This window comes from Macrotis lagotis, chromosome 4, assembly GCF_037893015.1.
Source record: "Macrotis lagotis isolate mMagLag1 chromosome 4, bilby.v1.9.chrom.fasta, whole genome shotgun sequence".
Classification (NCBI taxonomy): domain Eukaryota; kingdom Metazoa; phylum Chordata; class Mammalia; order Peramelemorphia; family Peramelidae; genus Macrotis; species Macrotis lagotis.
Genome location: NC_133661.1, coordinates 11,422,156 through 11,441,290, shown reverse-complemented (window position 1 = coordinate 11,441,290; position 19,135 = coordinate 11,422,156). Strand labels below are relative to the sequence as shown.

Here is a 19,135-nt window from a genome sequence, read left to right as displayed (position 1 = left end):
AAGGTCAACATGGTTAGACATGTGAAGGAGAGTGATAATATATGAAAGCATGATATCAGGGTCACAAAATTTTAGGTAGTTGAAGTTAAGCAATGTACTAAGCCTAACAAAAGTGTACTGGGTCTCAATATTTACAAGCTACCAGTTGATAATTAAAACCAAATGACCTACGTGCAAACTGGAGCATACACACTAAGATAGCAGATTATGCTAGCATTCTCTATACATGATAAAAATAGAAGTTAGCTCATTCTTTCTGATTAAACTATTCTTGTTTGAATCTTGCAACTTTCTATGTTCTTTCTTCCCCATGAAAGTCCTTGAAACTATAGACTCTGGACTATTCTGATTAAACATTGCCGAATGTAGCTTTGATTTGTTTTTCCTTTCGCCTTGATAATCTCTTTGTTCCAAAGTTGTAATAATGTAGAACACTGAGTGTGAGATAATTACCACGAGGGTTTACATAAGAGTATTTAAGACCCAGATGTCTTGTGTCCAACAACCACATTGGTGGAAAGAGAAGGATTTCTGTTAACTGACTATCCTTCTAATGGAAATTAGAATTTTAAAAACTGATCTTCTAATAAAACCTGAATAGCAATAGATCTGATCACTCAACTTAATTCTGAGTGGACCTCTTTCCTTGCTTTGACACTGTGGTATCTTAGACTCCCTTAAGTTTCTGGTAGAAGTTAGCATTGGCCCAACAGCCTTTTCTCCTTTGACCCTCATGGATCCAGTTATCAAAGGTAAGAGAACTTTATTTGAATTATCACTGAAACTTGTCTGTATCTGCCAGACTGCATTCAGATCTTTTCCAGAACCATGTTCTATGTGTGTACTACATCTACAGGGTAAAATATTTAAACAAAAGAGAAGGGGTTATTTTTCATTTTGATTGAACAAATATCAAGGTAAATGCTCATAGTCCAACAAGAAATTTTCATTATAGGAGAATGTTGAGATTAACCTGGCTTTAATATAGTGGAGTGGGCAGACTTTTCCCCAAGGATTTGAGTTTTCTTTAACTGGGAAGAATGGAATGGAATAAGCATTTATTAAGTGATTATTTTGTACTAGTAGCAACTCTCTGGTATATTGGATAGAGTACTGGACTTAGAAAAAGGGAAACACATTTGCATGAGTTCAAATCCAACCTCAAACTGGATTCTAGTTCTGTAACCCTGGGCAAGTCACTTAACCCTGTTTGACTTGGTTTCTCATCTGTAAAATGAACTGGAGAAATAAATGACAGACCACTACAGTATCTTTGCCAAGAAAACCTCAGTTGAGCTCATAAAGAGTGAAATACAACTGCAAAATGACTGAACGATTATATACTGGGTATTGCACTAAACAGTTTAAAAAAAATGATTCCATTTTGCCTTGCAGAAATTCTGTAATAAGGGCTCCCTTTTACAGATTAGAAAACAGAAGTAGAGAGATTAAATGACTTACTCAGGGTCACACAGTTAGGCTGTGTCTAGGGTTGGATTTGAACCTGGATCTTATTGACTCAAGATACAATACTTGCTGCATCCCAATCTAATTGTCTCAGTCTTGGGTTAAAGATATTTTTGAGTTCAGAAATGGGAGTTTCTGATGTTGACCACTACTAGTGGGATTCGTGCTTTCTGTGTATCGTTTGAGATCATATGTTATAGAATTGTGAATGATTTGCTCTTTGTATAAGGGAATGAATGTGTCATCTCTGAAATTCATGAAGGGGATATACTTCCCTTCAGTAAAACAATAGTTCTATCAATCCTATCTAAGTCACCTGTCAATACTAGGTGTACCTCACCCCATCTATTTGTGATCTGGGAGACAAATGGAACCTTAGAATCTGAGGAGTAGAGAAGACTTTGCATTCTCATTCATTAGGTTCCACGCTGGAAGTCTAGGACTAGTGTTTCAGAGTTGAAGGTGAAAAGAATCTCTTTTTGGACTTTCCTTTTCAGTGTTAGATCCTGTGACATCCTTTCTTAGATTACCTCAAGAGACACGACTCCATTTTTCTTGACTTGTTAAGCCTGTTATACATTGTAAAGGATAATAATGATTGTATATGCCTTTATGTATGTGTGTATTTATATATATATGGATGCATGTTCATTTATATGTAAATATTTGGAAGTAAATGATTGCTGGTTTAGGAAGGGTGAGATTTTGTCACAAATGATGTTATTCCTTAGCAGTGGCCAACATGAGGTAACTTTGAGAGATTCAATTAGGCTTTTGCAAATGCACTTGAGACCCAATGTTTTAAGAATAGGGATTTACATTGATGCCATGAGGAAAATTTCTCAAACACTGGAGTCTAAATTTTGTCATTTAAACCTTCCCAAGATAGAATGAAAGAGAACTAAAGCCAGAGCCCTGACAATCAGTCTTGGTTGGTGGTAATATGTCTGTTGTATCCACAGTTGCTAATATCTGAAAATGCCATTTTTTTTTTTAGACTAGTGGGTCTGGTAAAGTAGAATGGATCCAATAGTAAAAAGGTTTAAATACAAAAATAGAGAAGTTCCTATTGATCCTAGAGGAAACGAAAGTTTCCCGGGGAGGGAAGAAGGGGCATGACGTGTCAGCCCTGAGATTTGGGAGAATCCCCTGGGTAGCTTTACCAAAAATAGTTTGGAGAAGAATTGACTGGCGTTTGTCCTTTGTTCTCAAAGAGGACAAAAATAGCAACCCTTGTCTAGAGTCCTGGTACAATGTGTCTGATGGTAGCTGATGGGACCAAGACAAGCTCTGCCACAGATCGGGCACAAATAGTCTATATGAACATTTGGGGTGAATTCTCTAAATTTGCACATCTCAATTTTCCTTTAGTCATAGAGCTCAGCACCTTCTTTGAGGAGGGCATGCCACATTGGGTGGACCTGGGATGGTATCTCCTATGCCTCTCAATCAAATCCAAAGTTCATTTTGACAGTGTCTTTGCCCTATGTAAGTTCTCCATAAAATAGTCTTTTTGCAAATGTACATTTGGCATTTGAGCAACATGGCAACATCAGAATGGTACTCTCTGCAGAGCGTTTGGATGTTTGACAGTTAAAGAAAAGACTTCTGATATCTTATTCTGCCAGGTGATCTTCAGAATCTTCCTAAGATAGTTCAAATGAAAGCAATTCAGTTTCCTGTCATGTTGCTGCTATACTGTCCAAGTTTCACAGGCATATAACAATGAGGTCAATACAAAGGCTCTATGGACTTTCAGCTTGGAAGTTAGTCTAATACCTTTTCTCTCCCAGATTTTAGTTAGCTCCGGCGATGCATGCATCAAATTCATTAACAATGTGTGCATCCCCAGAAAGCATATTACCAAGATAACTGAAGTAATCCAAAGCATTCAAGAGTCCTCCATTTGCTATAACTGATGGTTCCCAATTGGATGAAATGAGGGGTGGCTAGAGCACTGGCCCTGGAGTCAGGAGGACCTGAGTTCAAAGCTGGCCTCAGACATTTAATAATTACTTAGCTGTGTGGCCTTGGGCAAGCCACTTAACCCCATTGCCTTGCAAAAAAAAAAATTAGTGTACTGATTGGATGACATGTTGCTGGGTAAAGGAATGCCTGTATTTTCTTGTTAGTTGTTAGGAATGCTAATTTTATCCTATTAACACCCAAGAAAATACAGGTGGGAGAAAGAAGAGGCTTGAGGAAGGGAGACCAATTAAGAAAGAGTCATTGGAAAAGACCTGGCTGTGTGTGAGTAGAGGAGACATATTGAAAAGATGATATGAAGTCAGGAATGATAAGACCTGAATGGATATGGGGGTGAGGGTGAATGAAGAGTTGAGGATGATATTAAGATTGCCAAGCTGTAAGACCAAAAGAATGGTGATAGCTTCAACAGAAATATGCCTGTTTACAAGAATGTTCCAAATGTGCTTGTTCAAAGAAATGAAGTTTGGGGGTGGGGGAAGCAGTGAGTCATTTCATGATATTATTTGCATGTGACCTTTTTTCTAAACTTCAGTGACCCTGGACAGAAAGTAAAAATGTTGCCTGTTCCTACTTCATCGGATGAAGTCTTAACTCCATAAAGACACTGGTCACTGGTATTTGAATTGGTATAAGCCCATCTGAGTCTTTTCTGCCCTACCTCACTTATGAGCTGGCCATCCATCCACTCTGCATAAATGTGTGTTTTATTTAAAAAATTTTTTTTTTTTAATTTTGATCTTTGAATTCTCTCCCTTCCTCCCACCCATATCCACCCATTGCAAAGGTAAGAATTGTGGTATCAGTTAAACATGGGAAATCCTTCAAAACATATTTTCATATTAGCCATGTTGTAAAAATATAAAAAATAAAGGGGGGAAATTATGATTCAATCTGCATTTGGACTCCATCATCTGAAGTTAGATAGCAATTTTCATAATGTCTTTCAGAAAAATCTCAAATCATTATATTGATTAGAACAGTTAAGTCTTTCAAAATTGATCATCATTATTAATATTGATCTTGCTTTCTACAATATTCTCCTTCTTCTACTCACTCCACTTTGTTTCATATAAGACTTCCAAATTCTTTTTTTAAATCATCATTCTACTCATCATTTCTTGTAGCACAATAGTATTCCCTCACAACCATAGGCAACAACTTTGGCAAAAACCATTCCCTACCTATATGAATTTTTTCGTCTTATTTGACAACCAGAGAGGTGTGAGGTGCTACCTCAAAATTGTTTTAATTTGTTTTTCTTTTAATCAGTAGTGATTTCAAGTATTGTTTTCATATGATTATAGATAGCTTTGATTTCTTCATCTAAAAACAATTTAAAGTAACCAAAAATTGATCCCAAAGTCTTCTACTATCCATAGATACAATCCATTCCTCTCTAAGTTGTTTATGTTATCACTCCTTTCTGCATTTGTCCATTTTGATCTTCTCTTGAAATATAATGTGAGGAAATGGTCTAATTTATTTTTTGCCAATCTTCCTTCCAGGTTTCCCAGCAAGATTTGTCCACTAGTGAGTTCTTGTTCCAAAAGCTTAGATCTTTACATTTATCAAACAATAGATTGCTATGGTCATTTTCTACTGGATATTGTGTAACTAATCTGTTGCATTGATCCACCATTCTATTTCTTAACCAATAACAGAATATTTTCATGATTGTTGCTGTGCAATCGAATCTGAAAATTTAAGACCATGATCCTTCACATTTTTTCATTGATTCCCTTGATATTTTTGACTTGTTCCTCCCAATGAATTTTATTATTTTTTCTAGCCCCATAAAAATTTTTTGGTAACTTGATTGATATGGATGGCACTTAATTTAAATGGAATTAAGTTAGATAAAATTGTTATTTTATCATATTATATTGGTCCATCTATGAGCAATGGATAGTTCTCCCATTTTGTAGATCTGTCTTTATTTGTATGAAATATATAATGTTGGTTTTTAGCTCCTGGATTTGTCTTGGCAGGAAAATTCCCAAGTAGTTTATGCTTGCTACAGTTCTTTTAAATGTTATTTCTCTTTCTATCTCTTCCTGGTAGACTTTATTGGTAACATTTGGAAATTCTGATGATTTTTGTGGATTTATTTTCTATCCTGCTTCTTTGCTGAAGTTATTAAGTTTTTTGAATATTTAGTTGATTTGCTAGAATTTCTAAGTATACCATCACATCATCTGCAAAGAATGGTAGCTTTGTTACCTTGTCACCTATTCTAATTCCTTCAATTTCTTTTTCTTGTTTTATTACTCTAGCTATCATTTTATTTTATAAAATAAATAAAATAACAATAACGATAATACACAAAATTAATAAAATAAATATGAATAAATTTTAAAATAACAATAATAAATAAAATAACAGTGGTGGTAATAGGCATCCTTGTTGCACCTTTGATCTCACTGGAAAGAATTTTAGTTTATCTCCATTATAAATAATGTATGTATAGAATAATTTTAAATATGTCTATAGATGTTATGAATGTGTACACAAACCTACTTGTATCTATTGACAACCAAAAATATACATGAAAATTTAGTTTTATATTAGAAAGTAATCACAATTGTGGATAAGATAATTACATTTTTATTGTGTTGTTATGAAAATGCTTGTTTTAGTCTAGAAATTAACAATTAAATTAAAAAAATAATTCTTGCTGATGGTTGTGTCTGGATACTACTTATCATTTTAAGAAAGACTCTATCCCTATACTTTCTCTTGTTTTTAATAGGAATGAGTTTTATTTATTATTGAAAACTTTTTCTACATCTATTGTTATAATCAATTATTTTTGTTGCTTTTTTAAATTGATATGATCAACTATGCTGATAGTTTTCTTAACTGTTGAACTAAACTCATATATGTGGCACAAATAATACTAATACTCATCATAGTACATGATCTGTACTATGTACATACTATATCGCAATATATAAATAGAATAGATATAGAGCAATTTATTTAAAATTTTTTACAATATTTACTAGAAAAATTGGTCTGTAATTTTCTTTTCCTGTTTTTGCTATTCCTGGTTTATGTATCAGCACCATATTTATGCAATAAAAGGGATTTGGCAGGTGCCTTATTTTCTTGGCCTATTTTTCAAATCATTTAAAAAGTATTGGAATTCATTATTCTTAAATTGTTTGGTAGAAATCACTGGTACTGAGAATTTTTTTTGCTTAGAGACCTTATTAATGGTTCATTCAATTTCTTTTCCTGTTAGGGTGATTTAAGTATTCTGTTTCTTCTTATGTTAATTTAGACAATTTTTATATTTTTTGTAAATACTTGCCTATTTAATTCTGATTATCAGATTTATTGATATGTAGTTGTGTAAAATATATTCTAATAATTGGTTAAATTTAATTTTTTGGTGCCTCATTCATTCTTTTCATTTTGATATTGGTCATTTGTTTTTCTTCCTTCTTTCATAAAAATTTAATTAATCAGTGATATTTTTATGAAATAGCTCTTAGTTTTATTTGTTAGTTCATATTTTTAATGTCAATTTTTATTACTATCTCCTTCGATTTTCAAGATAGTCACCCAGGTCGGCTAGGTGGCACAGTATAAAGCACCAGCCCTGGAGTCAGGAGTACCTGGGTTCAGATCCAGTCTCAGACACTTAATAATTACCTAGCTGTGTGGCCTTGGGCAAGCCACTTAAGGCCATTTGCCTTGCAAAAACCTAAAAAAACAAAAGCAAAAACAAGATAGTCAACTGAGTGTTTAATTGAACTTTTACTTTTTTTATTAGATTTTTTAATTGCATGCCCAATTCATTCATCTACTCTTTATTTTACTGTTGAAAGCATTAATTTTTCCTAAGAGCTGCTTTATCTTCATCCCATAAATTTTGGTATGTTGTCTCATTCTTGTCATTCTCTTTAATAGAATTATTTATTGCTTCATTTATTTGTTCATTGACTCACTCATTTTTTAGGATTAGTTTATTTAGTTTTGAATTAATTATTGATTGAATTATTTATTGAATATAATTTTTATTTATCACGATCTGAAAAAGATGTACTTAATATTTCTGATTTTCTGTATTTGATAAGGTATTTACTCCCTAATGCATGGTTAATTTTTGTGAATGTGCTCTCTCTCTCTCTCTCTCTCTCTCTCTCTCTCTCTCTCTCTCTCTCTCCATATATATATATATATAGTTTAAAGTTTAAAAAAGGTACACTTTTTTCTATTCCTTTCTTTCTAGGGGTTCATAATATTTAAATATTCAAAAAATCTATTCAATTCCTTATCTTCTTTCTCATTTATTTTATGGTTAGATTTGTCTAGTTCTGAGAGGAGAGAATTGAGGTTTTCCACCAGTATAGTTTTACTATCTATTTCCTCCCATAATTCATTTAACTTTTTCTTTAAGAATTTGGATGCATTATCATAAGATACACATATGTATATTATTGATATTGCTTCATTGTCTCTGGTAACTTTTAGTGAAATGTAGTGTCCTGGTTAACCTCTTTAAATTGCATCTAGATTGCTTTTGCTTTGTCTGAGATCATGATTGCTAATTCTGCTTTTTTTTTAATAATTTACCTGAGCAGAAATACAAAAGATTGTGCTCCAACCTTTTATTTTTACTGTGTTAATTTCTTTGTTTCAAGTATGTTTTGTGTAAATGACATATCGTTGAGTCCTGGTTTCTAATTCATTTGACTATATACTTCCTTTTTATGTGAGTTCATCTCATTTTCATTCTTAATTATGATTACTTACTGTGTATTTCCATCCATCCTCTTTTTTCCTATTTATTCTACTCTTTCTCTCTTTTTATCTTTTCAAAAGTCTTTTTTTGCCTCTACTTCCTCTCTTAATCTGCCTGCCTTCTATCTGCCTCCCCTCTTCTCTTATGTACCCCCCCTCCTACTTCCCTGTTAGGTAAGATAGATTTTTATATCCAGTGAAGTGTATTCATTAAATAATCATTTCCCCCTGAAGGATTATACTAGTTTTGCTTTTTTTTAGGTTTTTTTTTTGCAAGGCAATGGAGTTGCCCAAGGTCACATAGCTAGGTAATTATTAAGTGTCTGAGGTCGGATTTGAACTCAGGCCCTCCTGACTCCAGGGCCGGTGCTCTATCCACTGTGCCATCTAGCTGCCTCTAGTTTTGCTTTTGTAGTTATTCTTGTAATACTAGCTTCTTGGCCTTTCAAAACATCATTTTTCAAGCCTCTGCTACTGCAGTGTGAAAGCTGCTAAGTTTTGTGTTGTCCTGACTATAGTTTCATGATATTTGAATGGTTTTCTTCTGACTGTTTGCAATATTTTCTCCCTGTCTCAGAGCTCTGGAATTTGACTATATTATTCCTGCAAGCTTTCATTTTGGGGTTTCTTTCAGGCAGTGATCAGAGGATTATTTGCATTTGTATTTTACCCTCTGGTTCTAGGATATCAGGGGAGTTATCCTTGATAATTTTGTGAAAGCTCTTTTTTAAATCATGACTTTTGAGTAATCCAATTATCCTTAAATTATTTCTCCTCAAGATAATTTGAAGGTCAGTGTTTTTTCCTATGAGATTAAAGACATTTTCTCCTATTTTTTCATTCTTCAGACTTTGTTTTATTGTCTCTAGATTTCTCATAAAGTCTCATAAAGTGATTAGTGTCCACTTATCCATTTCTAATTTTCAAGTAATTTTTTCCTCTGAACTTTTGTATCAATTTTCCCATTTGTCTAATTCAGTATTTTAATGAGTTATTACTCTGTTTAGTGAATTTTTGTGCCATTTTGTAATCATTTGACCAATTTTTTTTTTTTTAGGATTTTTTATTCAGTATTTTGCTACTTTTACCATGCAGTTGAGGTTCGGTTTTTTTAATCCTAGTTTTGCTTCTATCTCTCTTATTTGATTTTTCAAATCTTTCTTCAGCCCTTTGAGGCATTCTATTTGGAATTGCATTTAATTTATCTTTTTTTCCGAGGCTTTGCTGGTATTTTTTTTTGACATCAATGTCTTCTGAGTTTGTGTATTGATAGCTTTCATATCAACACAGTAGATTTTTATGATCAGGTTCTACTTTTGTTGTTTGCTTATTTTTCTAGTTTTTTTCCTTTTAAACTGTTAAATTTGCACTGTTTCCAGGGAGGGGACTTGACTCTAAGCTGCAGGTTTTCTATGCTGCTGTTTTGAGGTCTCAACTTTTGGTGCTTGTAGGTTGGTATATGCAAGGAGCGGTATGATCATTACTCTCTTGGTCTATTCCCTGGTCTTTATCCAGGAAAGGACCAGGAAAAGATCTAATGGTCCCCTTGTCCCTGGAACTGTGACTAGGGTCCATCCTCTCCTGTGGGCGTAGGAGTTAGTCCTCTTTTCTGCCTTGGAACTGAGATCAGGACCCCTACTCTCTTGAGAGATCACAAAAAAATATGACTATGCACTCACACAGGCAATACAAAAGGATGATATTGTTTCAAAGGGCCATTAACATCCTGAAATTGTCCTTCCCATTGGAAATTTTGCCTTCTCTGAACAAAACAATAGGTTTTTTTGTAACCATATCCTGTTACTTTGCTATTTGTTCCCAGATTTGTTTCTATCATATCAGTCGCTGTGCCTGCTTAATCAACCACGAGTCATCCTCATGTCTCGCACTATATTTTCAAATGAATGTAAAAGGTTATTAAAATCTCCTGAGGAGAATGAACCTATTACATATATTAGGGCTGCTGTGGTCTGGTTCTTCTCCTGTAGCTATGGAAATAAATATTCAAGAAATGGCAAGTACCTATTTATTTGTGGGGATTTTTTATAATGCATTTTTTCCAGATATTTGAGGACTAAAACTCAGGAGATGAAAGACTTTATAAATGTTAACTATTATTTCTGTTGGAAAAATATTTCAAATTAATTCACCTAGATGGTGTTATGAATAGAATGCTGTCTGAAGTCTGGAAGATCTGAGTTCAAATCTAACCATAGACACTTTATGACTCAGAGTAAGTTACTCAGCCTCTGTATGACTTGATCTCCTCAAATGCAAAATGAAAATGACAGCATCTAATATCATAAATAGTCCCTATAACAGGGACTTTGTGAGGACCAAAGCTCCTGAAATAGTGCCTAGAATAGAGTAGACATTATATAAACATGAATTCTCTTCCTTCCCCTTCCCCCCCTAGTATTATTAATCAGTAACTAACCTCTGTTTCCATTTCAGGTAGATGTGAAATCTGGTGCATTTTTGTAGCTGCCTGTTGGATGTTTGTTTTTGGAACTGCTAATTATGGCCCTAAAAGTAACCCCCTGCAGAATCCAGAAGCTCACATGAATGTTGTAAGTCACGCTAATGAAAATATGAAGGGATGTACCATGAGGGGTGTGGAGTACTTCAAAGCCACATCCATGATGGGGTGTGGTGAAAGAGGAATGGGACAAGGTGGTTCTGAAACACTGGCTATCCTCATTCAAGCCCCAACTGCCCACTCTATTACATTCATATGCCTCAATCAGATCCTCCCAACATCCTATTTGGCATTTCCCCCAATGCTTCTACTGTGCCTTCTGGAATACCTGTTCCATAGATAACTAGCTAGCTTTCAGTTTCTCACTTGGTTCCTTCCTGATGACACAGCCCCTCTGGTTACCATTTCCAGCATTGGTTTTATTTTCACTCATTCCCTTCAACTCAGAGGTCAAGGTGGAAGAGTTAGAATACTCCTTGTTCCCCCCTGCCATCTTGAGGTTCTCTCTCTACCGGTGTTAATGAGCAATCTCGCCTCCTTTGAGGTTCACACATCAATATTTTCCACCCAAACAAAGTCCTGGTAGCTGTTGTCTACTGACCTCTAATATTTTAGAGAAATGAGGAGAGGAGGTAGATGGAGAGGAGAGGGGGAGAAGAGGGGGATATGTTTTGAGTTTCCATCTGAGTTTATCATTCATCTGGGATCCCATATTTCATCATAGGTCTTTTAGAGTTGTGGTTAATCATTGTGTTGATTAAAGTTCCTAAGTTCAGTCTATTATCTTCAAAAGATTTTTGTTATTGTAGAAATTATCTTGATTCTGCTCACTTCACTTTGCATCTCTCTTACTAATCTTCAATTGCTCTTGGTCTACTGACTGGTTCTCTGACATGTGATTCTTCCTTTCCTTCACAGAGTATCTCTCATCCCATTCTCCTCTAACCTTGAGAAATCCAATTACAATCAGTGTCTCCACTCCCTTCTCATCTCTGCTGTAAAACCTCTTTAGTTTGGTTTCCAACTTTACCTGTAACTGAAATTTCTCTCTCCAAAGTGCCTATATCTTTCCTTTCTTTTGTGGGTAAACTCTTTGAGAAGGCTTTCTACAATGATTACTTCTACTTCCTTTTCTCTCCCTTTCTTCCTGGTTCTGATCTTATCATTCAATGATTTCTTAATTGCCAAATGTAAATAGCCTCAATCCCCATTCTCCACCTCCCAGATACTTATGACATCGCTGGTCACACTATTTAATACTCTCTTAGCTCCAGGGACTTGCAATTACTCTTTTCTAATGAGCTCCTGTCTGTTTGACCATTCTTTCTCTGTTTCCTTTCCTGGATCTTCATCTGAGCAATGCCTGTTAACCCAGGCCTATTCTGGACCTGATTGTCTTCATTCTCTCTACTCTTTTATATGATGATCTCATCAACTCCCATGGATTCAATTATTATCTCTATGCAGATGATTCTGAAATCTCATATTTTCAATTGCCTATTGGTCATCTCAAATTGGATGTCTCTCAAACATCCTGGACTCATTATATACAAACTTCTCCTAAACTCTCCCATCTCCCAGTGACTAAGGCTCTAATGGTTATCCTCCATTTCTCATTCCTTTTCCCCAGCCTCCTCTCAGTAGCCATCCAAATGCTACAGCCACTGTATTTCACCTTGGCACCATCTCTTGAATATGCCCCCTTGTTCTTCTAACCCAACCGTCATTCTGGTGCAGACTCTCATTGTCATGCCTGGCATATTAGAAGAACTGCCAGTGGGTCTGTCTGCTTTAAATCCCTCCCTCCTCCAGTTCACCCTCCACTTTGTCATCAAATTGATCTTCCCAAATTTCTAGCCTTACCTCAGTAAGCTCCCATGGCTCCCTGTCAACTTCAGGAGCCAAAAGAAAATCCTCTATTAAGTTTCTGAAACTGTTCATAGCTTGGCCTCCCCATTCAAAAACTCTGGTTCAGTGACACCTCCCACAAGAACCTGCACCTCCTGTCTCTGGCTATTTCATTGATTGTGCCCCATGTCTCCCCTTGTCTCTTGCTCCAGGCCTCCCCAGTGTCCTTCAAATCCCAATCCATATACCATCTTCTTCAGTTACCTAATTCCCTCTCTACCTCCCTCATTAAAATATGGGCTCTTTTTGATGCTTTTTTTGCCTCTCTTGGTGACTCATACACTTAGCAGAATGTGTGTTGATTTTATTTGACTTCATTGGACTGTTGATGATTTTCTGAGGCTCCTGAGTAAAACATTTAACCCCATTGAAGTCTCAGTTTCCTCTGCAAAAATTTCAGACTCTCTGAAGTTTTTTTCCAAGTTCAAACTGATAATCACAAACCTATTCTACAGTTTTCTATGAATTGGTCAGGAATCCAATGCCATTATGATCGTGGACAACCAAAACCTCTAGAGAGTTGGGGATGTGAATTATTCTTGATATATGGGTTCACCCCTATTCTACTACTCAGTGCCACTAGACCTGGGGTTTGTTGCCTCATTTCTGAACCTCATTTATGGTTAAAGTGGAAGTAATATTCTCTTTTCTTGTTCATGGCATTACTATGATGAAAGTACTTTGGAAGCCATGTCAAGTCTCCCAGAATGTTGTCCTTAATATCTTACATTCCTCCCTCAGTCCTTACATGATTCCACATACACCTTGTTCAATAATGCTTTTGTCTTCTTCTTCTTCTCTTATCTCTGCTTCTTCCTTTTTTATGCCCCAGAAAGATCTGGGGTTCTTTGCTTTAAGAAGAATAAGTCATTGGCAAATTGCCTTCTGTTGGGGGGGTGGGGGGAAGGAAGTAAGATTAGGGGAAAAATTGTAAAACAAAATAAATAAAATCTTTATAATTCAAAAAAAAGAAATCATAAAAAAAGAAAAAGAAAAATCGGGGCAGCTGGGTGGTACAGTGGATAGAGCACCCACCCTGAAGTCAGGAGGACCTGAGTTCAAATCTGATGTCAGACACTTAATAATTGCCTGACTACATGACCTTGTGCAAGTCTCTTTACCCATTGTCTTAAATAAATTTTTAAAAAGAAAGAAAAAAAAGAATAAGTCAATGGCAGAGAGGTGAAGACTTTTTTCTTCCTTCCATACAGAGTCAGATTATTTCCTACTGGGGCTACCCTAGTGAAGTGTATGATGTTGTAACGGAAGACGGTTTCATTCTTGGGGTTTACAGGATTCCTTATGGGAGAGAACACCCCAAGAAAACAGGTAAGAGACATCATGTTATGAAAATTCATCACAATAAGACCTAAAACTCAGGTGAGTGAATAACTAGAATTCACCTTGGAGGTAGCTTGGATGTGATGGGTAGGAAGAGTTCTGGGCTTGGACAGGAAGAGATGTTCAAATTCCAGCTCAGATATTTTCTACTGTGAAACCATCTCCATATAGGTTTTAGGAAGATTCAGAATATCAATAATTCAGTAAAAGGAAATAACACTTTCAAGATCATAGAGCTAGTCAGTTTTATTGAGGAGACATTAAATATATGGAGAGCAACAGGAAGAAAGGTAACAATAAGGCAGACTCACTTGACCCTGGGTGGAATTAGGTACACATAATCAGCAAAGTCTTCTGGGTTTTTAACGGGTTCTTATCTGGGTTAAGAGGGTCTGGGTATTGGGGAGAAAGAGTAAGGAATCTGGGCCTTAAGACTGGTAATAGTTGGGGTTGTGGTGGGAGAAGACTCTTGGAGAATTCGTAGCTCTCTGATATCATTCAAGCTACCTATAGGCAAGAAAGGGACTTTTGATCCTTATTTGTGGTTTTATTCTGACAGGGTAACTCAAGGTAGGGCTTCTTCACTGGGTGAGCTGGGGGAGGTTACTTTGATCATTACAGTGACCTTGACAGAAACAGCCTGGCCCAACAGATAAAGCATTGGATTTAGAGTCATAAAGTTCTAGGTTCAGATCCTACCTAAGACACCTAACTAGCTGTGTATGTGACTCCCCTTCTAGAAAATGTGGGATGAGACCATTTGACCATTAGAGTCCCTCCAGAACTAAATCTGGGAAATGAGTAAGAGGCTATTTAAACATTAAGACTTTTTTAGGAAGAATGCTTTTGAACTTAATTATGAGACATGTCTCTCCTTCATTTTACAGCTCAGAGACCCGTTTTCTATTTACAACATGGATTGTTTACATCTGCTGGTATCTGGGTTGCAAATCCACCCTACACCAGCCTCGCCTTCACTTTGGCAGATTCAGGTTATGATGTGTGGATGGGGAACAGCCGAGGGACCATTTGGTCCCAGAAGCATATACACTACTCTCCAGATTCACTAGAATTCTGGGCTTTCAGGTAGAAAAGGGATTCTGTTTGAAAATATGGTTCAACTGGTGTTTCTAGCTATATGGAAATCCAATAATTTTTCTTCCTTCCCTAAGGGGGAAAATTATTATAATGAGTGGGTACAGATCTTTAAGGGAGACCTTTGTGAGGAGAGCTTAAAAGATGGATAGGAATTCAGCAGGAACAGAAAGGGAGAATGGTGATGGTGGAAATAGCACAGTAACAATACTGGAGCATCTCAAGCCTGGTCTGGTTTACTCAATAGGCAGACCATGAACCACATATAGAGGAACTAATACATGTAGCCTGGAGGTGAACAAAAGGATATATGCGTCTAGTAGACAACCCCCTCCTTCTTTACCTCTCCCCATGAGATAGGGGCAGGGAAACTCTGACCCATAGACTGTATTGGTCTGACTTTGCCAAGCCAACCACAGATGGGACTTGAATTTCCAAACGCATATCAATATCCAAATGGCCCTTGGAAGAAAAAAAATTCCCCACCAGTAGCCTAGGTCTTGAATACCAAGGGGGAGATTTTATTGACTGGTAATCCTTGGTGAAACAATAGTCCAAATTAGGACCAACATTTCTCTGACATGTTGGTGATGTGACATCTGAAAGCCTGGTGATTAAGTCTGGATTTGGTCTACATTACTGTTTCTCAGAAACTCTAGCTCTTACTTGCTTTTATTAATGTTACCGACAATTCTCATCATTTATTACTTTCCTGCTTGGATAGACCTTGTCTAGGTACTAGAGAGAACTAGATAGGTAAGCAAGATAAAACAGTAGATCCTACCATCATGAAGTTTGAGTCCAGGATGCCTGAGGTCTGTGAAGTGGTTTAAGAACATGGACATTCAGAAAATTAAAGTGACTCCTTCACTGATATCTGTCTTTAATGACTCATCCTGGAATGGAGGTCACCTTAGACTCTTAGAAGCCCTGGGAAAATATCCCTAAAGTTCTATGGCCCCTCCAAACCTCAAGAACTCAAAGAGAAATCTGTTGTCTGAGCATAAGCACAGCCAAGTTCAACAAGGCTTATCCTCAGGAGATGGCCATGAGACAATGGTCTTATATTTAAATTTTTTTGGACATGAAAATCCTTCAGTTAAGGCCTGGCATGATGGGAATAGAAGAGGATCTGCCTCAGTTCAGCAAATTTCCAACCTGCTGGACTTAGGAGTCCTTGGGATATTGAAGGGAAGTGTGTCTATCTAGAAGTACTAATTTCTTTAAAACTACAGGCTACCCTCAATGTCTTGTTTCTTTTCTCTCTCTCTCTCTTGTTTGCAGTTTTGATGAAATGGCTAAATACGACCTGGTCGCCACTTTGAATTTCATTTTGAACAAAACCAGTCAGGAGAATCTGTATTTTGTGGGACATGACCAGGGCGCCACCATTGGTACGTGTAGATTGATGGGCATCAACCAAGTCAAGATGTATAAATGAAGCCAGGAACTGTGTTTTATGCTGGGGAAATAGATTCCAAAGATGTGGGTGAAAGAGTGAGGAGTCTTGAATGATGCCATAGTTATAAACCTAGGAGACTGCCTAGAAAGATGGCAATACCTTGGATAGAAATGGGTAAGTTTGGGAAAGGATTTAAGTGGGAAGATAATGAATCTATTTTGGACATGTTGACAGAAGAGTCAATTAAAAAGACAAGCAGTCGAAGATGGGGATGGGGGGGCTTAAGCGTAGTGTGGAGTCACTGGGGTTTTGTTGCAAGTTGCAGAGACTTAGGAATCATCTGGCTTGAGATAATTAAATCTGATGAAACCCCACAGAGAGAAGATTTAGAGAATAGAAAGGGGTCCAGGAAGAAGTCTTGTGGGATACCCACAATTGTAGCCTAAGTTAAGAAGATGACTTGGAAAAAACATGGAGGACAATTGGTCAGACAGGTAGCAGGAGAAGCAGCAATAAAGTGTAGCCAGCAGGGTGAAATGCAACAGAGGTCAGGAAGGATGAGGCTCCATCTAAATCCAGAGAAAAAAACAGAGATTCTAAATGAAGAACATTCATTTGTAAAAATCTCTTTTATACTTTTCTTTCTTTCTCAAGAGTTTTTTCCCCTTAGTTTTAATATTTCTTTTATAACATGACTCATATGGAAATATATTAAACAGGTTGTATATGTACAACCCATATCATATTTTTTGCCACCATGGGGAGGGAGGAAGAAAAGGAGGGAGGCAGAAAAATGGGGAACACAAAAACTTGCAGAAGGAGGAATGCTGAAAACTATCTTTTCATGTAATTGGGGTAGAAGAAATAAATAAGTAAATAAATAAATGAGGGGAAAAAAGAAAGATGACATTGCAGAAAAGATTCATATTCACCAATAAGAGGACATTAGCCCTCTGGAGAGTACAATTTGGATTGATTTGGCAGGTGATTAGTCAGATTGCAAAGGGAGGAAGAGGCAAAGAGGTTTTCTGGAAGCTTGAGAAGGGAAGGAGACAAAGAGGAAGGTAGCTTTAGGTTTACTGAAGGTTGTTTGTTTTTGAAGGATTGAGGAACCCTAGGCCAGATTCTTGGTCTCACAAAAAGATTAAATGTGGGGGGGCAACTAGGTGATGCAGTGGATAGAGCACCAGTCCTGAAGTCAAGGAAGACCTGAGTTCAAATCTAAACTCAGACATTTAATAATTACTTAGCTGTATGACCTTGGGCAAGTCACTTAACCTATTGCCTTGCAACCTCCCCCCCCAAAAAAAGAGTAAATGTGAGGATTTCTGGTTGAACTAGTTTCTGCAATTACCTGAATTTGCTCAATCAAAATAAAAGAGTGAAACCTAGAATTCTGTTCTGGGAACCAACTACATTGCAAGACTTTCAAATAGCTGGGAAGGTTCAGAGGAGGAAGTGGGATTTGGGAAGGGTTTCCAGAACAGACCAAATGAATAGAAGGAGCTGAAATGGTTCAGCCTGGAGAAAAAGGGACAGGAGGGGGAAGGGAGGAAGAATCATAACTGTTTTCAAGTATTTGAAGAGCTATCATGTGCAAGGTGAGATTAGACTTGTTCTATTTGGCTCATGGACAGCTAGTTGCCACCACGGTGGCTAGAGCTCCAGGCCTTGGATCAGCCTGACTCACTATACTGAGTTCAGATCTGTCCTCAGATTCTTACTAGTTGTGTAACCCTGATCAATTCACTTAATCCTGTTGACCTCAGTTTCCTCATTTTTAAAATGAGCTGGAGAAGAAAACGGCAATCCATTCCAATATCTTTGCCAAGAAAACCCCAAATGGTATCATGAAGAGTCAGGCACAACTGAAAAAAGTGAACAACAATGATTCGGTAGAAATAGGAACAATGTAGGGAAGCTGAAAGAAGACATACTTTAGATGGATATAATTAAAAATTTCTAAACAATGAGAGCTATCTTATGGGGAAAGGAATCTCTCGCCCCAGGTTGGATGACCATTTGGTAGGGAAGATGACCAAGCACATAGAATACTAGACCTGCAGTAAGATCACTCTGGGTCCAAATCCTGCTTCAGAAATTTTCTAGCTGTGTGACCATGGATGAGGCATTTTACCTCGGCCTCAATTTCCTCATCTGGAAAAGGGAATCTCCCACTTAGCATCTACTACAAAGAGTTGTACAAATGTACAAATGAGATAAAGCATATTTAAAGGGCTTGGCTAATGGTAGACTTACGTTATTCTTCAAGTATATTATAGATGAGATTCTTATTCAAATACAGGTCAGATGAGGGGGTTTTTGAGGTCCCTTCTAACCTGTCCTTTGTGCTATGCTGAACCAATCATTCCTTTTCATTAAAGGTGCCTACTAATTTTGTCTGGTTATGGGGCTCTGAGGATACCTCAATATAACCATATTTGGCTCATTTTTCCTATGTTATTTGATTCTTGGTTCTAATGGATTTGACTAATTACAAAACAAAATAGTACCCTTAACTAGAAAGAAGGGACTCCTAAATATCCCTCTCAGAACTACATTTTACCCTTATATTCACACAGCAAGATGGACCTGCACCATCAACACTTGGTCCAACTCACCAAGGTCCAATAACTGTGTCAAATCAGACCAGGCAAAAGTGTACCATTCTTGGTGACTCTGTTGTCAGGAGGAGCTCTAACTAT

At 36.8% G+C, this 19,135-nt stretch overlaps 1 protein-coding gene across 1 annotated transcript in view; it reads left to right on the top strand.

The window, feature by feature from the left end:
• Nucleotides 1-497: 497 nt before the first annotated feature.
• LOC141522601 (lipase member K-like) overlaps nucleotides 498-19,135 on the top strand; it is a 32,374-nt gene continuing 13,736 nt past the window's right edge. The window contains exons 1-5 of the mRNA XM_074236157.1: nucleotides 498-752; nucleotides 10,660-10,775; nucleotides 13,804-13,921; nucleotides 14,821-15,019; nucleotides 16,313-16,422. Of these exons, the coding sequence (XP_074092258.1) occupies nucleotides 734-752; nucleotides 10,660-10,775; nucleotides 13,804-13,921; nucleotides 14,821-15,019; nucleotides 16,313-16,422 (562 nt within the window). The 5' untranslated portion in view covers nucleotides 498-733. The remainder of the gene's footprint in view (nucleotides 753-10,659; nucleotides 10,776-13,803; nucleotides 13,922-14,820; nucleotides 15,020-16,312; nucleotides 16,423-19,135) is intronic.